Here is a 23,248-nt window from a genome sequence, read left to right on the forward strand (position 1 = left end):
CTGTGCAATAATCATGCTGTCTAATCAGCATCTTGATATGCCACACCTGTGAGGTGGGATGGATTATCTCGGCAAAGGAGAAGTGCACACTAACACAGATTTAGACAGATTTGTGAACAATATTTGTGAGAAATGGTCTTTTGTGTATGTAGAAAATGTTTTAGATCTTTGAGTTCAGCTCATGAAAAATGGGAGCAAAAACAAAAGTGTTCTGTTTATATTTTTGTTCAGTGTAGTACCCTAAAACTGAAGCAGCTACATGAACTTTATTATTTACCCTGCATTCATGTGGTGTGGGAATAATCGGGAACAAAATGAGTTTCTGAAAAGACCAGACAACTTTTTGCTCATATGTAATTTGATACTAGCCTGTAACCATTAGCATGGTTACAGCAAATAGTTGTCCACTCCATGTAAAGTGATTTAGATTAGTTTTAAAAGTTGCTTATTAGCATTGAAAGCAATATTTTTTACGGGATGTGCTGGTGTAGCAAAAAATGTGGGACAAAATCATTTTAATATAAAGCTTTGACCTATTATCAACTTGTTTTTACCTGCTCTGAGCAATAGAATACAACACATCTTCTTTGTAGCGTCCATGTTTTGCTCGGTATGCATTTTTAACTTCTAGCCATTTGGAATTAGTAGAACCTGTAAGTATATAAAACTAAGCATTGTCTCTGAACAGAAAGTAGTTCTGGAAAAAAATGATATCCCCATATGGGGACGACGGGTCTATTTTTAATAGACACAAGTGTGTAATAAAGTATGAAACAGTTTATTTCCATGCCTAAACATTGTTGTGCAAAAACAAAAAAAGCATACAATGCTACAAATTTTGTAGTTCTACGAGTTAAGGAGCGATCACACCGAGATGAAACGCTAGAAACGCGACGCCAGTAAAACCATTGTTTTCCTATGATACGACGCGCCTGACCGGTGTTTTTGTAGATGCTTCTTTTTAGATGCGCGTAGACCCTGAAAAGTTAAAATATTTTCAACTTTTTTGAGCGTCAGACGCCAGTAGCTAGCGTGCATTGAATAAGCGCTTCCAGTGTTTCAAGCTTCTTTGAAGCATCCGCGTCTCTAGTGTCTCATTTCTTTGTGATCACCCCCCTAGAGGTCACTGTTCAAGTCTAAAATTGTCAAAGCATTCATTTGTCTGAACATGGTTTGTTTTTTAACTCTGTATGAATTTAGTCCAAGCTAGGCATGTTCTTTTTGTCTGTAGGACCAGCCCGTCTCACCTAATTGGTCCCAACGTCCTCAAATAAGACGATAATAAAGTCCCAGTGTCCTCAGATAAGTACTTCCTGATTAAAAGCTTCTCAGCTTATTACTGTTGCTAAAATTGGTCGAATGTATACAGCAAACCAAACTACAAACATTATAAAGCATAAATTGACACGTTTCAACCATGAAAATCTGATCAGGTTTTGGACCTTGTCAACTTTTGTGTCGGGATCGGCTGCAAGCTGACTTCGTAGAGATGGCTGCCATGTTGTCTTTACACCGATTAGTGTATTGTGCTGTACATATATCTACAATTAGAATTATGACTAGTAACTATTTGATTGTAGACATCTAAAACGGGAATCATTCATATTAAGAATTCTATAGCAGCATTTTGGGTATCTAAAATTGAGATACTTCTACACACGAATGGCAATGTATGCATGTATCCCAGGAAGAATTACATGTGGATATATAAAATGTTTATTTTGATTATAAAGAATTTAGATACAGGTTACTATGGCAAGCCGTTTTAACATTTAATAGCTAGACTGGATATTCATTACTGATACCTGCAACATAATTTTGCCTAGTCAAAACTCTTATTCAAGATATCTGTAATTAGATTTTGACTAGTCAAAACGTTTTGACTAGTAAGATTCAAACTACTTTTGCCATTCATGTGTATGGGGTTTCTTATTATAGATATCTCCAATGTAGTTGCGGATATCTGCAACTGAATTGTAAATATCTCTAATTCCAGTTTGAGATATCTACAATTTAATTTTGACTAGTCATAATTCAAGTTCAAGATATCTTTAATTATCATCAATTGAAGATATCTACATGGTCCTTTCTAGATATCTTGAATTAAGTTTCAGATAGCCAGAATTAAATTGTTGATATCTTGAACTTGAATTAGAGATATCTCCAATTCAGTTGCAGATATCCGCAACTACATTGGAGATATCTATAATGAGAAACCCCATACACATGAATGACAAAAGTAGTTTGAATCTTACTAGTCAAAACTGAATTACAGATATCTGTAACTGTAGTTTTGACTAGTCAGAATGACGAGATAGCTTCAATTAAAATTCATACTAGTCACAATGACATTACGACTAGTCAAAATGGTGTTGTTGATATCTATAATGGTAATTCAGGATAGTCAAACTTAGCGATTAAATGTTAAAATGGCTTGCCATAGGTTTCTGCAATATATATCTAGTCTACCATAATGGTCAAGCTGAGACGACAGTTCCCCAATTTTAACATATGAAAACATAATGTTTGGTATTCAAATGGAGGACAAAAAAAACAGAATTTTGGAATAACAATTTAATTCTTTTGGCCAAATATTTCATACATAAATGCAGATGTTTAAAAACTACCCCTATATTTAATGCATATATAATGAGATAATATTATATAAAAGATATATAAAATGTTGTAAAATGAAAAAAAGCCCTACACATTTATGAATATTTATGTACCTTAATTCTTGACTGACCACTTGTGTTGTTTTATTTGGTTATTTTATTTTGATTAGTGGGTTATTTATTTATTTTTAGGTCTGTCTTATTATTTAATTGTTTCTATGTTCATATACTTCTGATATTGCTGCTTAGTTGTCAGTCCTAAGTAATTATTCACTCTGTATAAAACTGTCTTTTTGTATTGTATTATAAAAATGTTCAATAATAATAATAATAATAATGATAATAATACAAAGACGACAGTTCCGGGTCGTGCGTGAACCATCTTGACTGAGTCGAACATCTTTGACGTAGCGCGTGACGTGTTACGTATCAGGAAGTGTGCGCTCGACCATAGAACACAAACCAAACACACACTGGGCCACTCACTGAGGAAACTCTTGTGATATAGAGACTCTGTACAGGAAAATAATTTTGTTTCAAAGTTTCCTGACAGTTTAAGGGCTTTTAATACTACTTCCGGCACATTTTGAGTTTCTTCTTCGGTGTTTCGTGCAGCCTTTTAAACAACGCCAGCTAGCATCACCACAAGTGTTGAATTAGAGAAATGGGAGCAGATTAGGAGCCGTCTCCTCCTCTGCAAACACTAAGCGTCGTTCTGTCGCTAACACATTGATGTTGGACTGTCTCCAGATGTTGCTGTAACGCTGCCTCCCAGCTTGTCGTCTCACATTCGCAGCTCGGCTTGTGATGGCGTGGCAGTAGCAGCCTCTTTGTCTGTGTATCCGTGTGAGGGGACTATGCACGCAAAACACGGATGTTCCTCTTTTCACAAAGTCATCACAAGGAACCAGAGGAGGACAACAAGCTTCTAGGAGTCTCCACTGAGCCAGTGACAGCCAGCTGACATCACTTGACAACTTGTAGCCCCGGTGTTGGACTGGTGAGCAGCTGAACATGGAAGATGAGGTGTTTGACCAGATTGTGTCCGTGTTTCACAACCTGGTGTCGTGGATCGCTGCTGGTGCCATGGTGTTTGGTGGGATGGTGCCTTACATCCCCCAGTACAGAGACATCCGCCGGACTCAAAACGCAGAGGGGTTCTCCACATATGTGTGCCTGGTCCTCCTGGTGGCAAACATCCTACGGATACTCTTCAGGTGATAAATCATTCCCTGTCTGTTCAGTCGACACCAGACCTGCTTCAGAAATCTGTCAATTTAACACTTTTTTGCCTGTAAAACAAATTATACACGTTATGGAACAAGATTTAAGGTGTTTCTAGAATCAGTGGGATATTCTCTGAAATTCGGCTTTAAATAGATTGTCTTAGGAGTTTCCATTGCATTGCTGCCACCTACTGAAGTTGTGGACACACGTTATGAGCGACAGATGACAGAACTCAGTCTCAGCTGCTGATGGATTGGATGTATGCTGAACTAAATTATGTTTTCTACTTATAATAAGATGCTTTTGATATCTGCATTTTATACAACCAGATAAAGGCACATCAGTCCCTCACAACAGCAGCTCTCAGGAACCCAAAAAGCAAACTACTGAGCAGTTTACTCTAAATAATTGTTGGCCTAGTGTGGCAGGTACTTTGAGAACGATAAAAGGTACAGATGGACTCTTCTGGGATGCTTGTTTGCAGTTGACTTCCTCTTTGATATCATCTGGAGACAAAAACATCTTTACAAGCTGCTGCATCTAAGTACCATCATTTTATTGAGGCTGTCAGACACTGTAAGACAACTAGAGAAGCATGTGTGTTATGGTGGTGATGTTATGCCTGCTTCATGTTATATACTTGCTTTCTTCCACTAGATTTGGCCGCTACTTTGAGACCCTGCTGCTGTGGCAGAGCATTATCATGATCACCACCATGCTCGTCATGCTGAACCTGTGCACCAACGTCCGCATGGCCACTGAACTCAACACCAAGAGGCGCTCCTTCATAGGTCAGCAACCCTCCGCAGGGCCTCTTTACAGGCTCAGTTATCTCGGTTTATTGTGTGAGAGAATGTGTGTGTGAGTGCTTTTAAGTGCCGCTTCAAATGTTGGTTGTGTGGGAGTGTGTGTGAGGGAGGGTGAGAGAATGTGTGATTGTGTGTGAGTATAAAAATACAGTGAGAGCAAGCAAGAGTGTGTGTGGGCAGGTGCGTGGGTGAGTGTTTCAGAGAAATGTAGGAGGCTTTGAATGACTGTGCACGAGTGAGTGTGAGCATGATGTTTACAGGTCTCCTTACCTCCCACCATGAGTGACGACCTTAAGTCGGCGATGTTTGAATAATCCAGTTAAACCTGCTTCAACACATTGTACGAGTGTTGCAAACTACAAGTGAACTTTGACGCTGAACAACACCGATGATTGTTGTCCGTGACATGACGTGCAGGATGTGTGATGCAAAATGGATTCCCAGAAATCAGCCCTCTAAAGGAAAAACACTGGCTTCATCCTGCACCTCAGTCTTTGTAAATGAACGGGCATGTACTGTAGCTGTTTAAAAAATCTTTAAAGCATTACATTTTTCCTGCATAAGACATTTTTATTGCTACCATTTCTAGTTTTCAATTAGTGGACAGGCACCAGTATTACAGTATTACAACTCCAAATCCAAAAAAGTCGGGATGCTGTGTAGAATGCAATGATTAGTACATCCTTAAAATCATTGTTTTTGTGATTAAACACTCATTCTGAATTTGATCTGCCTGCATACGTTCCAAAAAGTTTGGAAAGCAGTTGTTTATCACTGTGTGACATCACCTTTGCTTTTAACAGCACTCATTACAGCAATTGCTGAAGTTTTGAAAGTGATATTATCTCCGTCTAGCTTGATATACAGCGTTATATTTTGCACCACACATGTTCAATAGGAGACAGGTCTGGACTGGTGTACCATGTCATCTTGTTCACGATTATACCTGTATAATTTTTACTATAATTTGAAAAATTCATATTGTGATACTTGCAATGTTTCCACTTGTTGACATATTGACGTCATACTGTTACCCACGGCAACAACAAGAATGGCTGAAAGTGAAATTATCAGCGACTCCTTGGTGGTTCCAAAAAGAGGAGCAGCTTCAGTAGTGTGGAATAAACTGTGGCATCCTGAATGTTTTCCTTCTCTTAGCGCTCAGAGGGAACTCATTCAGCGGCTCCTCTGGCAGCAGCACAGCGTCTCTCCCTCTCCTCTCTGATTCTGTCACAAACCTTTGGTGATGTAAACCTACGTGAATAAACTCCATATATGTGACTGTATCATAACAGCCTGTCACAGGTTACAGCTGATGATTAGAGGAGAAATGGCAGAGCATAAAGGTCCAGGTGGAAAAAAAACAACTCAATCATTTAGGATTTTACTCAAAGAAGGAAATCAGCTGTTGATTTATATATATAGATCCCAGGGGACTGTTTATGTATCTGGGAGCTGTTTAAATGTGTAATTAGTGGTAGATTTGATTTAGTTGAACTATTAATATTGTAACAGAATCTGAATCTCACTCTGAGTTACTGTTGTTGTTCACAAACTAAAGAAATGAGACATCAGTTTAGTTTTTACTGAATATATGAAGCAAACTGTGAAACTAGATCACTTATTTTGTTCCAATTCTTTGTTTTATGATTTGTATCGTCAAGAACATCGTTATCGCTGAAATACCCGTCGTTATCGCAGAAATACCCAATTCCCAATACCCACCCATAGCCCTAGCCCTACATTTGCGCCTTCCCGCGAGGGGTAGGGGTGTCCCAATTCCTTTTTGGATGTAGAGGTAGGGGGCATAACGAGGGGTAGTGGGTATGAAACTAGCCCTTCGGAGCGAGGGATTTCAGATGCTGACTTGCCAGCGAGGGGTAGACGTCACCATGGCTACCACCGAGCAAGAGACGGGGGAAAAGTTCATACATAGCTAACATTACCGTTGTCAGGTTGCTTGTTAGCTAGCTAGCTAGCAGAAGTCCCCTGTCGTCTGTCGTTCATCAAACGAAGCATGATGAATACAGCAAACGCGATCAGTAGGATGAATGAGACTCCATTGTAGATGCTGGTTGGAAATGTAGATGGCTCACAGCTTCCTGTTTAAAATAGTTACGTATGCGTGAACGTAACCGATGCGGTGACGTAGTGAGTGGTGTCCCAATTCCTAGGGAAAGATTTCAACCCCTACCCCTTGTTGCTTCATTTCGAGGGCCAGGGGTAGTGGGCAAGGGCAAGGGGTAGGGCCAAGGGCTAAGGGGTAGTGGACAAGGGGGGGATTGGGATTGGGCCTTAGCCCTTAGCCCTTGTCTTGGCCCTTCCCCTTGGTTTTGCGCGTTCACGTGAGGGGAAGTGGTGTCCCAATTCTCCGTCAGCTTAGCTCTTTACCTGACGGAGAACTGGGACACCACTTCCCCTCACGTGAACACGCAAAACCAAGGGGAAGGGCCAAGACAAGGGCTAAGGGGAAGAAATGGAATTGGTCCTAGGTCTGTAAGAGCTTAGGGCTTGAGTCAACGAGTCTGTAAGGGATTCATTTGGGATTGGGGGATTGTCTTGCTGGAATAAGCAGGGACGTCCCTGAAAAAGAAGTTGTGTGGATGGCAGCGTATGTTTCTTCAAAACTTGTGCCAGCATTCATGGTACCTTCACAGATGTGCAAGTTACCCATGATGCCATGGGCTCTAACGCACCCTCATACCGTCACGGATTCTTGCTTTAAACTTTGCGTTGGTAACAATCTGGATGGTCCTTGTCCTCTTTAGCCTCGAGGACACAACGTCCATGATTTCCCAAAACAATTGAAATATGTGCCCACAGAGTTTTTCACAAAGTGAAATTTGCAGCGTCCTTCGTTGAGAACACCTGAGCCTTTCACGGATGCCCCTTTCATACCTGATCATGATATCACCTGTTACTGATAAACCTGTTCACCTGTGGAAGGTTCCAGGTTTTTTTAGCATTTCACAACTTTTCCAGTCTTTGTCATCCCTGTACCAACCTTTTTTAGAACATGCTTCAGGCATCAAATTCAGAATGAGTGTATGTTTACAAAAAACAATGGAGTTTATCAGTTTGAACAAACGATATGTCATCTTTGTTAGGAAGGATTTGCTAATCATTGCATTAGGTGCCCTTAAGAAACAACCGAGACAAAGGGAAGTAATACAAAATGTCCCCAGTCCAAAGTGATGTTACTGTTCCTGTAATCAAACTTACACTGTGTCTTTCTTAACAGCCTCACAAAATTATTCAACACCACATGTTGACACACTGGATCCTGTTTTATATGCACCTCCTTATGCACACAAATGGATAAGGAACAGTCCTCTTTGGTTTGCTAAGTCATGTGTGTTAAGCCTGTATCACGTGCTGTATGCAGTGCTGTGTTGTACTCCTGCTCCAGGACTGGATGCTCCGCTATACTTCCTGTCCCTCTGGCAGTCTGAAGAAAGGGGAGGGGAGGACTCCTGAATAATGAGTGTTAATGTCTGAAGGCTCAGTGTCAGATGACGCTCACAGATTCAATGAATGAAACTCTGGAATCCATGACAGAAACTAAAATACTGTAGGAAAACCTGTAGCTGCAGGCCAGTCAGCCATCTTGACAACCAGTGTGAGTCAGGAAAAATATCCAGCATTTAAAAATGAATTTTCCAGTTGCAACAGGTCTGCTATTGTTGTGATGTTGGGACATGACGTCTGTTTAGTTGATGCCTTCATTCGCAGTGCAAATTATTTGTACAAAAAATGCCCTTGGTGTTTAAAGGCCTTAATCCTGGAGGCAATCAGTAATTTTGCGGTTCCACGAATCGCCCATGATGACCTGAAACTTCTGACCCAACTGTCACATGGTGTCACACAGTCATGCCCAAGCTCAGTAACCTGACACATTTCGGATCACCTCAGGCTTTGCTAAAATAAATGAAGAAAACCAAGCTCTTTTCTCTCTCCCTGTTTTTCCCCTCTTTATTTTTTTTTGTCTGTAGCGACAGACAGTAAGGACGAGGAGATCAGAATCCCTAAGAGGCTCTTTCTGGGTATGTACAGAACCTACTGTGTCTGCCATGAAACATCAGTTGTAGTTCATCTGCCTCTCCATCTCTGTGTCTCGTGCATGGCGACCCAGTGTGGCTCCCCCTCCAGCACAGCCAACACTAACCGAAGACTAACACCATTTACCACACGACTGAATGAAGCATGAGCTCATTTCACCTGCATGTAGTCCTGCTGATGCATCCATGTTTGATTCACGAAGCACATTCACTGTCCATCCATCGTAGCAACCCCCGGACCAGACAGCTTTCATTGACAAACCCATGTGAATGTGATTTGCATGCATTGTTTGTGCTTAAATCTGTCACGTATATGAGAGGACAGTTTAGGAGTCACAGTGAACTAACCTGTTGATAGTACAGTTTGAAGCCTTCTGCTGACATCTTGTAGTTTTTCTAACTTAATGCTTTTATCTTTGCCATTTGAAATGTCTGTTTGATGTTAGCTCTCAAACCAAATGTGTGTTCCTGTGTGTTTAATGACCCTTAAAGTGGTGCATGCTTTTTTTATACTGCCTGAAATTTGAATATAAAGCACCTTTTAATGGCTGATTCATGCAAGTTGATGTCTTCTAACCGGCTTTTAAAGACTGTTCTTTGAACTACACTTGGTTTCAGCACAATGCCTCTCTTATAATGGATATGTCAAGCTGCCACAGGTGCACTTTCAGCAGGAGAAGAGCTGCTAGGTTCTGCTTAAAGGGACAGACAGATATTTTTCCTCTTACCTGTAGTGCTATTTATCAACCAAGACTATTAAGAAGTAAACTGCCGAATGTTAGAGATATTGGCGGTAGAGATGTCTGCCTTCTCTTGGCTTGTGGTGCTCAAAGCATGACGTCCTAACCCTCACCTATGGTCATGAGTTTTGAAAGAACAAAGTCATAAATACAAGCAGCCGAAATGAGTTTCCTCCGGAGGGTGTCTGGGCTCAGCCTTAGGGATAGGGTAAGGAGCTCGGGCATCCAGAGGAGCTCGAAGCTGCTGCTCCTTCGCATCGAAGGAGGTCAGTTGAGGTGGCTCGGGCATCTGATCAGGATCCTCCTGGGCGCCTCCTGTTAGAGATGTTTCAGGCACGTTCCACTGGTAGGAGGCCCTGAGGCAGACCCAGAACACACTGGAGGGATTATATATCTCATGTGGCCTGGGAACGCCTCGGGGTCGTCCAGGAGGAGCTGGAAAGCGTTGCTTGGGAGAAGGATGTCTGGAGTACTTTGCTCAGTCTGCTGCCCCCGAGACCTGGCTTCGCATTAGTGGTTAAAAAATGGATGGATGGATGGATGGATATGAAAAGCTCAACAGCAATGTCTCTTTTCATAAATCATGACTCGGTTGCTCAAGATAATCCACAGACCTTGTTGTGAGCAGTTTCATGTAGGAACTATTTTCTTTCTATTGAACTACACCAGCCAACTGTATCACTGTGCATCTCCTCATGGACAAGAGGCTCTCGCCTGGGATCCACTGGCGTCACCGAGAATCGTTGCCGGACGCGACATCTACCCTGAAAAGGACGCTTTGGAGGCGGAGCCCGGAAATACAGATGGACGCGGCTACTATAGGAAAGCTCTCGCCACTGCTACGATTAGCTTATCTTCCATTGCCATGTTGTTCCAGAGAGGGAAAGTAAACGAAACGTCACGACAGACCACCACCGAGCTTGCTCCCCATTGGATAGTGTCCTTGCGTCTGACGGGTTAATTTGCATAAAGTTGAGTTGCAGTCAACTTTTGGACGCGCCGGAGCTGCTCAAACGGCCGCGCCGCCTACCCAAAATACTTTGTGGGGACGTCAGCAACGGTTTGACCCGATCCATAGGAAATGAATAGGCATAAGCATCACGGCAGACACAAAAAACGCCAGTGGATCCCAGGCGTCATGCTTGTGGCAACGTTAGATGTGACCATTACCGGCGTCCTCCTTGGCTGAGCTGTGACATTAGCTAGCATAGTTGTGATGAGCTTACAGTAGATGCAAGACTTTGCTTTTGTCACATTCATCCGATTAACAAAGAATCAAAAAAGAGAGAGGTAAAAGACAACTGTGTTTAACAGCTCTCATTCATCAGCGAAACTATATCAAAACGTCCATTGCATCTCTGCCAGACAAGTGTGCCAGACTCTGATGAGAAAAACTGTAATTTTACCTGGCTGAAGACAAGAGCTGCTGATCTACCACTGCATCAGTTGGTAGTTTCTATGCTATTCAGTGACTTAAGTGAATTTGAACTATCCCTCTTAAACACCAAAGTCAAACAAAAAACTAACTTATCGAGGCAGCGGCAGACCAGCAGCTCCCGTGTTCAGCGAGGTAAAATCCCTGTTTTTGTTAATGGAATCTGGCTTTGAAGAGAGCATAGATAAGTTTTTCACAAAAACGAGAACCCCTATGACTTCAAACATCAAGACTATCGTCTGTGTTTGGATTCTTTGTTCACCAGAAGCATGTGTAAAAAGCAAAGTTGTCTTTACAAAATCAATATAACACAGGGTGAATAATTGATATACAAATGGTCACTTTGTGGGTGAAGTATTCCTTTAACTCCTCCTGTTTTCTAAATGTTAGAGATCACAACAGTTTGGCTTATGTCTGATGATTATGTTATTTCCTGATTGCATAAAACTGGACATTGATTTCTTTAATTACAAAGTGCACACTGAACACAGGAAGTCTGCAGTATGGAATTAGGAAATAGTTTTAATGGAGAAATGGCTGTTGTTCCTGGCATGGACACTAGATGGCAGTAGGAAACAATATTTGTATGAGGTGAAAAAGCACACTTGGCTCAGAGTGGTATAATATATTACAAATTCTCCTCTTGGGACTGACTAATGCACACTAGATGGCTCGGTATTGAAGTGCTATTTTGTACCCTCTTTTTGTTTTTTCAATCATTTTTGGAGAAGCAGGAGCAGAAACCATTTTCAGCAACATGATGGCTCTCTGTGGTCCAGCCTGTTTCTGGCATCAGACGAGGAGCAGGATGTCTCCTTGTCTCCGGTGCCCAGATGTTGTGCTGCTGGCTCAGTTGTGCCCACATGTTGCAGCTGGCTCTGCGGCGCCTTTACGAACGCTCATCGATCAGTGAACTCTGCCAAGCATCATTACAATTGACAGAACACGGTGTTCTTTGATCGCAGCTTTGCTGGCTTGTGCCGGCTCATTGATCTGCTCGTAGAAATATCAACGGTAAGCATGTTGTAGTCTGCTATTGATATGAGGATAAAAACACCCAGGCAGAGGAAGGAAGAGATGAAGGAGTGGAGCTGAGTCGTGGATTGGTTAGACACGCAGCGTCACTTTAGAGGCCTGGAGCGACTGCGGTCAGCGTCAGTGCTGTGAGATGGATATAGGATCAGAGATACAGCAAAGCGAATTTTATAGAGCGCTATCAGTATATATAGCACCAAACTGCTGTCAGTGTGCAGCCGTGAGGTGGAACAACCTCACATTGTGTCTTTCTGCAGTGACTCACCATAGTGTTGTTTAGTCAGCAGGACATATTCTCAACCTGTACGTGTCTCTTATTGTTCCCTTTGTTCCCTTTATGTTCTCTAAGCGTTCACCGTAGCGCAGATTTGCTCTCAAAGCAGCACAGCTTCATTATCACACCAGGAGCCTCCATCAAACAGCTGGACATTTGTTCTCAGAAATAAAAACAGAGTGCAGCTGACTTTAAATTGTACTTGCCAGGATGCCTAAATTAGGCTGTACTATAATAGATATGGCTGTCTGTCAACAACAAGCATTGTATTTTATAATGTGTCACTTGGTAGCTGAGATAATATCATGTAAGTGATGGTTCAAAGAACGCCTGCGGTGCCCCAACCATAACTGCACAGCTGGCCACATCTGTGCTGTACTGTGTCGTCCTTTGTTGTAGACTGTGTAGTTTTATTTTGGAGGCGGGAGACATCCTGGTGTCATAGCAGCTCAGTGTGATTTATATGGAAGAATGGCTGCTGCAATCCTGTAAGGAGATTAAAAGATCAGATCATTTGGCTGTGTCAGGTTCAGAAATGCTGCCGATCACTCAGGTGGAGGTAAAAAGGTTTGGAGGGAAAAACTGAGATAAAATACCCGTGTAAAAAGTTGTGACTGTGACAGCGGGGAAAGTTTCACTTTGTCACATGTGTGCCAGAGTCAGACTTTACTTTTAGTTATGTTGAAGACCTGACAGAGGAGAAACCCTGATTGGATTTTTCAAAATCTCCAGCAGCATATAAATGAATTTGTGTCAGCAAGCAAACCATCAAACTGAGGCTCTGCTCCGTGATTGAAAATCCTGTATGCAAACTTCAGGGCGTCTCTATGGTTTCAGACTCCAGGGTGGCATGGCTGTTTGTGAAGCAGCAGCTCAGTGTATTGTTGTTAAAGGGATTTCGACCAGCTTTGTATCATAAAAATATGGCTTATATGTGTAAACGAGGTGTGTTATATCTCCCTGCTCATCTGCCAGCGAAAATGATTGCCTTATTGTTGGAGACAAATGTGTTCATAAGAAAGGTGTTCAGCTCTTTGCAGAGTCCCTGACCGCCACATTAAGTTGCATGATGGAAAAAATATCTTGAATTTCACCACGCATTATCTCTCCTCCTCCACTCCCCACACCCTGACAGCAGAGACTGAAGGAGAAAGTTAAGAAAAAGTTCTTAATCTTTTTAATTTAAGAAGTGAAACCAAAACTTTGGATTTCCTCTGGCTCTGGGGCTGGTCCTAGAGGCCAAAAAACTGGTTCAAAGGGCCCTGAAGGAGGTTCTAGTGGTCATTAGGGTGGTTCTAATGGTCCTGAAGGAGGTTATAGAGGCCAGAAAGCAGGTTCAAAGGGTCCTGAAGTAGGTTCTAGTGGTCATTAAGGTGGTTCTAATGGTCCTGAGGGAGGTTATAGAGGCCTAAAAGCAGGTTCAAAGGGCCCTGAAGGAGGTTCTAGTGGTCATTAGGGTGGTTCTAATGGTCCTGAAGGAGGTTATAGAGGCCAAAAAGCAGGTTCAAAGGGCCCTGAAGGAAGTTCTAGTGGTCATTAGGGTGGTTCTAATGGTCCTGAGGGAGGTTATAGAGGCCAAAAAGCAGGTTCAAAGGGTCCTGAAGGAGGTTCTAGTGGTCATTAGGGTGGTTCTAATGGTCCTGAAGGAGGTCCTAGAGGCCAAAAAGCAGGTTCAAAGGGTCCAGGCAGAAGTTCTGGATGTCATTAGGGTTACGTTGAAAAAAGAAGCTGTTATTAAGTTTTAATAATTTTCCAGCCATAAGGGAACCATTTGGATTCCCAGTGTGTAATCAATTCCACCTATTTGGAAATTTGCACCAACATTCGGAGCTGCTGACTGTGTGAGAACAGCCGGTCGGCGTAACGTTACAAAAGTAAGTCGACAATGTTTTTGTAATGACTTCTACTGCTGGCAAAAATGTTAACGTTGAAAGATAATACAGATGTTGCTGGTGATGGTGATGGTCCACAGCTAGTCGCTATAACTAACGTGAACGTAGGCTTAGCTAATGCTAGTGAGGAGGCTAGCTGGGCGTAGGGTGCTTGGTGAGCTACACTTAGCTGTAAGGGGGCAGTAACAGTAGTGTGTAACATTTCTCCTTGACACAAATTATTTCTGTGGCGAAGAAATCATAAATCTATCCATGGACCAAACTCAGATCAAATGATAAAACTAGGCAGTCGTGACCAAATTTAAACCAAGATTCTGTTACTGAATTCTCTGCTTTTCACCTCAGATGTTTAAAGAAACATATTTTACCTTCCTGTTTAATTATAATAAGAGATTGTTTGTTATCAGCTAGATGTTATATTGTTTTTGGATGGACAATTCCCATACGTCACCTACCAGCGGGAGCGTTATCGGTCCGGTGCATCACAGTGCATTGTGATAGTTGTAGTTTTTTTACTTCTCGAGCAAAAGTTTTCTCTAGTCACGTAGCACCAACTTTATAAGTATTTGTGTCTTTCTGCTGCATAGACAGCCCAGTTTATTGCATAGACCATCTTTCCAGCATTGAAATACTTCTTTAATAACAACTGTTTTATTGGAATAGCATCCACAAATTGAAAAAACCTTGCTACAAAAATAAAATTCACCATCCCTGTGCTGGTAGCGCCCTGCTCAAACATCTGCAGTTATCTCGATAATGTCACAATGATTGAGTGACCACAGAGATGTTTGCTTAACGATGGGACAGGTATATGGCTACACAAAAGATTTCCATCTCTCTCTATTGTTTGGTTATGGCTCATTGCTCATTCTGGTCCCATGGGGCTTTGTACCTGTAGCTTCATTGGGTTTGTCAGCTTAGAATAAATGACCGCATCCTGCAGGTGCAGTTATCCCCTCCCTGGGGATGGGAGGCCTAACTTTTAGCCTCAGTCCTTTGTATCGAGGAGGCCTAGCATTTAGTTAGGGTGGCAGTGCAGGGAAGTTGCTGTGCTCTGTCCCAGCAGTGAAATCCCATTAGTCACTGGAAGAGCTCCCTGTCCAAATTTTAGAAAATTAAATCTGAGGTTCAATTTCCCGGGCTGTTAAAACTGTCTTTCATAATAATATTCCTGCTTCTCCCACGGGTGCTTTTGAGCGACAGCGAGCCATTATTTCAACTCCCCCCATAGACTTTCCCAGGGCCTAACTGAAGCTGGCAGGGAACAGTTGGTAAACAAGCGGTTGAAATCTCCATCTCTGACCCGCATCTTCCTACACATGTACCACAACTCTGTGGGACTTCAAACCAGGCTGTACACAAGACGTTTGGCCATCACAGGGAGTCCATTGTGTGCAGCTCCAGCCTGTTCCCACACAGTGCTGCGGCGGCTGCCACACAGCACAGGGATTAAAGAGGGGGAGGAGGATGCCCCAGGGTACAGAAGTGGCACAGCAAGAGAAGGTGTATGGCAGGGTATGGCTGAGGGGCAATACTGGGATCTGTTAGCGGTCAGTGTGAAATGATGTGACACACTGATCTGCCGACAAGATATTGTCTTTACATTTTCTGCTGCTCGGAATTGGAGGCAGATTTGCGTGCATCTTCAAAGTGCGCACACAAAGGATTAAGAGATGATGACAGCACAGCACTGGTATGAAGAGTGTAATCACTAAAACATGAGCTGCCAGATGAAGACTGTGCAAATAATTGAGAGGCACTGTGTAATCACAATGTTGCCTTTATTGTCAGAGCCAAATGTGTTCATAAGTAAGAGTTTAGAAAAAATATGTTGAATTTCACTGCAGAGATTTCATGCATTACCTCTTCTCCTTTTCTTCTCGACTCCCCGCACCCTGACAGCAGAGACTGCAGGAAAAACTTAAGAAAAAGTTCTTAATGTTTTTGTTTCACAAACTGATATTACAGATAAAGAGGTGCTCATGCACATGCAGTCTGAATCAAGATTCTGTTACTGCAGCACTGCATATTTCTTACCTTAAATGTTTTCAGAAATGTAGTTACTAGCCATGTTTCCATCAGCCTGTGTAGATGCGCATCTAGAAGTATCGCATCGGAAAATTATGATGGAAACGCCAAAATTCGAATTAAAATCCCCTGATTCGCACAAACTAAAATACGCTCGCTTTAGCCGGGTTTTGGTTGATTCGAAAAAATGTTGATTCGCAAAACGGGGGATAGAAACAGTTATGTTCAAATTAAGTCTGACATAGCGCACCTCTCTCCATGGTGATATCCACACTCCGGGTTGGGAAGGCGGTAATGCATTTACAAGCTGGTTGCCAACCGCCACAAAACGTAGAAGAAGAAGAATGCGAGACTTGTTTTGTTTCCGGTTCTGCAGAAAACTCGCGTGAGTTCGTAGTTTTCACCAAAGTCCGTACATTTAATGGAAACACACAGAATACATATTTCTTTTAATGCGCATTTCGCAATGATTCGAATCACTTTTGGATGGAAACACAGTCACTGTTAGGCTGTAAAATAAGAAAGTTTGTGACCTAGCCAAGGTGTTAAAAACAGTTAAACTAAAAACAAATCATTGCCCGATAAATAGAGAAGACATTCTTGTTTTAAGCTACACAGTATACTAATAATAATAATAATAATAACTAATACTTTCTGAATGCATTTTATGTGAGAAATAGGCCATGCAGTAACTGAATTTTGAACTATATTTGATCAGTGCTGCCTAGATTGAGTTTGACCGCAGTTCACAAGTAGTGATGGACACGCTTGATAGCTGTGTTAGAGACTCCTTTGCTTTGTCTATTTTCTTTCATGTGTGGTGGATTCTTGCAGACACCATTAGAAGCACCAGGAGGAGGCAGAGGAATATGATTTGAAAGTGTTGGAAAACTGTAGTTTTGATACTGAACTTTATTTATCTCAGTACATATAAGCTCAAAACTATGACACACATTTGTGTAAGCAAGCTGACATTATGTAGTAGCAATACCATATACTGTACAACATTTAAGTACAGATCATAAATGTATGAAGAGGACTGGATACAGTGTTGAATTCGGGCCCCTTTCATTCCTATGAGAGTTGCTCAGTAGCATATGAAGCCAACAAGCTCAACTTCTGTGTGTAAAATTACTGCATCATTGGGCCAATAGAGAAAGCACACTGAAGAATTTTGCTGGCTTAGCCCTCCGCTAACGAGAAAGGGGATACAGTTATTCAATCGTGCAGCTCTTCTAGACTTTTGAAATGTTTCCAGACTGAATTAATCAAATTCTGATAGTGAAACAATACATTTAATGGGGATCATGATGCTTATAAAAAAATTGTACCCATTGATTCACTCTGTAAGTCTGTGGGAAAAAGTCTTTTTGGGCCCAAAGGCATCATGTGACAGACCAAGAAGTTGTAATTCCAGGGTTTGGCCACTGTGTCAAAGGCTTGGTACAGATGCATTTCCCATTGAAGAAGTGCTTGGCTATATTTTTCAGGCGTACAGATGCATTTCCCATTGAAGAAGTGCTTGGCTATATTTTTCAGGCACTTGGGGGCAAAAGCAGCAAGCGCTAACACACACACACACACACACACACACACACACACACACACACACACACACACACAATGGAGTTGTTTTGGCTAATGTGTTAGCAAACTTAGCTTATTGACAAGTAGGGATGCTTGGTTTAATGGTTGCACATTGGTATTGGACGATATTCACCTTTTCGACCGTCACTGGCCTATCGGCAAATAAGACGACATTCACCAATGGCAGTGGCCGATGTTTTTCCATTGTGTCACATCAATTTTGCGCAGGCTAAAAAGCAGGGCTCGAGACTGACGAATACTCTCGTCCTGGGGACAATATTAAAAATGATTGGGATGAACAGAGATCTTCTGAGGGGACGCCATTGGGATGAAAGGACACAGTCAACTTACTATCAACACATCAGGGGACGCACCCTAATAATGATGTGTTCAAGGTCTATTCAGTAAAAATGAGTTATTGGGTGAAGGTAAATTATAACATCCTCTTGATGTTTTCAATGTGATCTTGTAAAATGTAGAAACTTAAATAAATACAGTCGTTTAGAGGAGAAACTTGTTGTTTTCACAGCAATATAAAGTAGACATCAGAGAACGAATTATGATATATACAGTAAAAAAAAGTTTCTCATGTGTAAGAAGGCTATTTTAAGATTGTTTCATAAATGTGTATAATTATTACCTCCGCCAAGGAGGTTATGTTTTCGCTGGTGTTGGTCTGTTTGTCTGCAAAATAACTCGGAAAGTTTTGAACGGATTTTGATTAAATTTTCAGGAAAGGTTGATAATGGGACAAGGAACAGATGATACAATGTTGGTGGTGATCGGTTGAAGCGAAGTGGATAAAATAATAAAATGGCGGGAAATCCGAGCTGCATGGCGGAGTTCAGCGCTCTCCGAGTGCTCTAGTTGAATTTGTGCTCATTCAAACATAATATATCGAAGGGCTGAATGACTTTAAACCATTTACTAATTTCTTTTTGATTCTTGGCCGTTACATTTAATTTTTTTATCAGTTTTTTTAAATGAAGATTACTTTGTTTCCCTGGCACAGAGGGGGGAATAAATAACTACGAAACCAAAATAAGCATTGGTATCGGCTATTGGTCAAATTGTTGTTTTGAACATCGGTAACGGTTCAGTTCAGTTTTTAGGGGCATTTACTGTTGAAGAAATGTATAAGAAAACATGTGAGGGACTGTTTGCATGCAGCTATTTTCTCTGCTCAGGTTGAACATACTGTTACCTAGCTATATATCCAGCAGGCTAGCTAAGCAAAACATTGTGAATGTCCACAGCTTTTGCCAGCTACAACTACTGTATGTGTGTGTAGGTTATACTACCCAAGCTGGGGCCCAGTTGTATCACCACTCGGAGTTATACACTACATGTGTCACATGCAAGCTGTGCATGTCTTTAGCAGCCAGGTTGGTGTTGAATGCTGCTCTAGTGCCCCCGATTACTTCCCTCTGTGTTTGGCTGTTATCAGGCAGTGCCAGCCTGGTGCTAGTTGTCCCCGATTCACACTCCTCTGCTGCCAGCAGGGCTCCACAGCCACACCAGGCATCTGCAGCTCCAACACCTACAGAAGCAACACTGCTATACAGCACACATAACAGCTCTCAGAGGATATTCTGGGTGTTGATTATACTCAGAGCAGAAATACATGATGCCCTGTTGCAGCTTAAGAACAGTTTGCATTGTGGTGTCATCCTACAGAGTTGTAAGGTTTTGCACGGTGCATCTCGGTGTGTGTAGTGTGTGGTGGGCTGACAGAAGGCTGTGACCTGGTCTGAATTGCTCTTTGAGATTTATTTGGTTACGCTCATGGGATTTGTTTACCTTGTCTGTCAGAGAGGAACAATTGGATTGGCTCAATATTGCGCAGCCAGGTTACCTCGCACGCATACGTGCCTGCCATGCGTGTTCATGTAGAAATGCCATCTAAATGTCAGAGCCGGTCACCGTTAATTCTCTAATGAAACAATATTTCATTAAATCAGAAACTGAAATGTCATAAACACTTGTATTGTTTCACTTCTGACTTCATGAAGTCCTGTTTGTTCAGTTGAGGCACGGTATGTACTGTAGTGCCGCCGTTATTACACACAATTTCTTTCTTTCTTTCTTTCTTTCTTTCTTTCTTTCTTTCTCTTTGCTCCATCTACTGTACAGGCTCTTCCCTGGAGGCCTATACGGGCCTATAGGCCTCCTTAGATGTGCTTCTTAGATAAAGAGATCCTCATTTAAACATGATTAAACGAATCAGCTGTATTGCATTAGAGGCTTGCAGAAATCCCATTTAAGATCCGGCAATAAGGAAACATCTTTTGCTCTCAGCCATGATTAGATTTCCATGATGAACTCTTTCAATGTCTTCTGCTCACACATTAAATTAAACAGAAAAGAAATTAGAGGTAAAGATGTCTGGCATTGCTTATTGCACCTGTTACCTCATCAGCTATAGTAGTACCTGAGGCGATCGCCGCTCCGTGGCCTTGAGATATTATCACATTATGATTAGTATTGGCTGTGTTTCTTATTACAGGAAGCTGGTGTTGTTGTGCTCTGAATCTTTTGTCTAATCGTTTGAGAAAAGCAGAAAAGAGCGGTGTTAGGGCAGAAAGCAGAGTTTGAATTATGCATCAGTGTCCAGGATCCTGCCCAACCATTTACTACTGTTTGGAAAATACTATAACCTCGTCCTCAGCTGACTGTCACCCTCCCTCGGGGCTTTTTACCACCATCACCCTTCCTAACAAAGCCAGCCCAAATGGCTCCAAATTGTGCGCAGTTCAGGTGGCCTATTTACAGCAGTGACATATAGTTTCTTCTCAGTACGAGAAGGGGATTGTGGGAGTCGTGTGAAAATTCACAGCTCTGGTGTGAAGTCGGTTAAAAATGCTCACAATAATAGAGATTTTGCTTCCTTTTGTTAAGTAGATACTGCTCACAACCGAGCAGATGGGGTTAGTAGATAATTATTTCCTCCTGTGCTGGAAAAATGAGGAGAGCGGGCAAATCTGATTAAATGCAAGTACAAAAGTGTCCTCACAGCTGACTAACTGAAGCTGAAACCACGAGTTGTGCAGTTTCATACACTATCAAACTGTGACACATTAATTTTAATGACATTGTCTTAGTTACCAATTGTGTCATTATACTGGAATTTCAGACTTTGAGAAAGTACCTTGAAAAATATGGATATTGGATTGGACACTGGATCCTTCATTTCCCATGATGCAACACAGGAGTGGGCGATACATCAATCGCGGATTGTTCCATGTGGGATGAATTAAGTTACTATATCACAAACATTGAGTATGAACTTTGTCATTCGTTTAAGCCAAGAGCATGAGACTGTTTGGTCATGTTTTGCAACCATGGAGCACCAGCATTATAGTATTTATTTTATTTATTTATTAACATTATTACAGTACATTAACTTTATTTATTTATTTACATTGCCGACTAAGACTTTTCCTAGTTGACCAGTAGTCCTCATCAGGGTCCATCAGTGGACCAACAGTCCTCATCAGGGTCCATCAGTGGACTAGTCGCCCACATGTTTCTGATATGAATGTAATGATTAAATGATATATTTTGGTGGTTTGAGTTGAAGGTGTGAGAAAGAATAGTATCAGTAACATTGTTAACACTGTGCTACATTACAGAGAAATACAAAACCGTACTAATGAACCTTCATTAATATAGGCCTATATTTTATCTACAAGTGCACGTCACACACTGAGCGAGCCGCCTGTTAATGACGCTGTGGGCTAATGGGCATGTAGCTACTTCCATGTTTCAGATGATACGTCATGTTTGTAGTCGACCAATGAAGATGAGTTTACATATCACCTTGGGTTCGTCCTTCACCTTCTCAAAATGATCCCACACTTTGGATTTCCTGCCCGACATGTTATTAACTAGCCTGTGGAATAACCGCAGGTACCAGCCCTGGAGATTAACCTGACTCCTGTCTGACTGCTGAGCGTGGACACTTCCTGTGTCTGTCCTTTCAAAGTAAAGTCACACATGGTCCAGTCATATCAGTTTGAATTTATTTTGACAAGGCGCAGCTCCTTATAGAGATTCACGTTTGTTTTGTTTTTCTAACCTTTGGTCAACTACTAGGGGACAGCCCTAGGGGACAGTTCGTCATACAGGCTTTTTGTTATGAATGTTATCTTCCAAACCTAAGCTGAGGTTACCTGAATGACATCATCAGGGTTATTTTGCTCCCTCCAGAGCCACAAAAGACATTATACAGCTGACCTTACACAGACCTTTGTGCCAAACTAGTGGACTGAAAAGCAAAATCATTACCTTGTTGTTTGTTCTCTGGGACAACAGCAACACTTTTTTATTTTTGGATGTAATGAATATTGCATCCTTTCTGGGCCACTAGCTAGACTTTTGACTTTTAGTTAGTTCGTCCTCCAAATTCCCTTTGGAATGAAACTCATCTACTGTAATGTCTCTGAAAAAGTACTTTTTCTTCTCAACTAGGAACAGCATTACTGTTGCATGTCTGTCTTTTAGAACGGCTTTGCTTTACTGTCTTTATTCTAACAGGGACGGTGCCAGAGTGCCAGAACTGGCCAGCTGGTTGAGAACTCCCTTGAGTTGCTGGCTGTTAAAAAATAATAAATTCTGTGGACTCACTTGTGATCTCCCTGTGTTGTGCACCTTTAGACTTTGACTGGGGCTACTTCTGGTTGTGGAGTCGCTTCGTGGACTACATCCAGTGTGTGCTGGGGTTCACGCTGACGGCAGCCTACATCACCTACCTCTTCCTGGACTCTGCGCTGTTCGTGGAGACTCTGGGCTTCCTGGCTGTCTTTACTGAAGCTATGCTGGGCACACCGCAACTGTACTGCAATTATCAGAACAAGTCTACAGAGGGCATGAGGTATGGATTTACTGAACATCCTGGGCTGAACTGACACTAACTGGGGAGGGGAGTGAATAATATATTTCTCATATTTGTAGACTGTCTTTGCTCAACAAAGCTCCAAATCAGCCATATCTCACTGTGCGATCCAGAACCGCCTTCTTGCATTGACAGCCAAAGATTTCACCTTGTTTCTCTCCCTATTGTCGACTCTGATCTCACACGGTGTAAACGCACTTTGACTGCCAAAAGGTTATTTATTGTCACTCTTTCTGTTTCCTCAACCATTCGGCCTTGAGTATAATTTACCAAACGTCAGTCAGATGGAAATCAAAACAAAGTTTGCATCCTTGAGTAATGATAATGTCTTCATCCTGATGAGTGCTGTTTTATTTATGAGTGCCACTTACATCACAGGCAGCTCTGAGGGCGTCGTACTGTAGTGCACACTTGTGAGTAATGGCTCCAGATTATATTGTCTCACATATGATCATTAACACTGACACATGCTTATTAAGTATTTCTGGCACCTGTCGGGCAGGAAGTGAGGACGGGGCTCCTGACAGCTATTTATTATGCTAACGTAACTGACCCTCGGAAGTTACTCTAAAGATCAATATGGTAATGAGGCATTCTGTCTTGCCGTATCTACGGCTAATGTATCATTTTGGCTCATTGATGTTGATTTGTATC

The 23,248-nt window shown here is 41.9% G+C and overlaps 1 protein-coding gene across 2 annotated transcripts in view; it reads left to right on the forward strand.

Annotated features, from left to right (window-relative positions):
• Positions 1–3,047: 3,047 nt before the first annotated feature.
• The window catches only part of LOC126384457 (solute carrier family 66 member 2), a 48,802-nt gene continuing 28,601 nt past the window's right edge, over positions 3,048–23,248 (forward strand). Inside the window, exons 1-4 of one of the 2 annotated variants that reach the window (XM_050035567.1) lie at positions 3,048–3,832; positions 4,500–4,633; positions 8,644–8,694; positions 22,357–22,573. In XM_050035567.1, the coding sequence (XP_049891524.1) occupies positions 3,630–3,832; positions 4,500–4,633; positions 8,644–8,694; positions 22,357–22,573 (605 nt within the window). In that variant the 5' untranslated portion in view covers positions 3,048–3,629. The remainder of the gene's footprint in view (positions 3,833–4,499; positions 4,634–8,643; positions 8,695–22,356; positions 22,574–23,248) is intronic. The other variant, XM_050035568.1, reaches the window with a different exon arrangement.

Source organism: Epinephelus moara, chromosome 22, assembly GCF_006386435.1.
Source record: "Epinephelus moara isolate mb chromosome 22, YSFRI_EMoa_1.0, whole genome shotgun sequence".
Lineage (NCBI taxonomy): Eukaryota > Metazoa > Chordata > Actinopteri > Perciformes > Serranidae > Epinephelus > Epinephelus moara.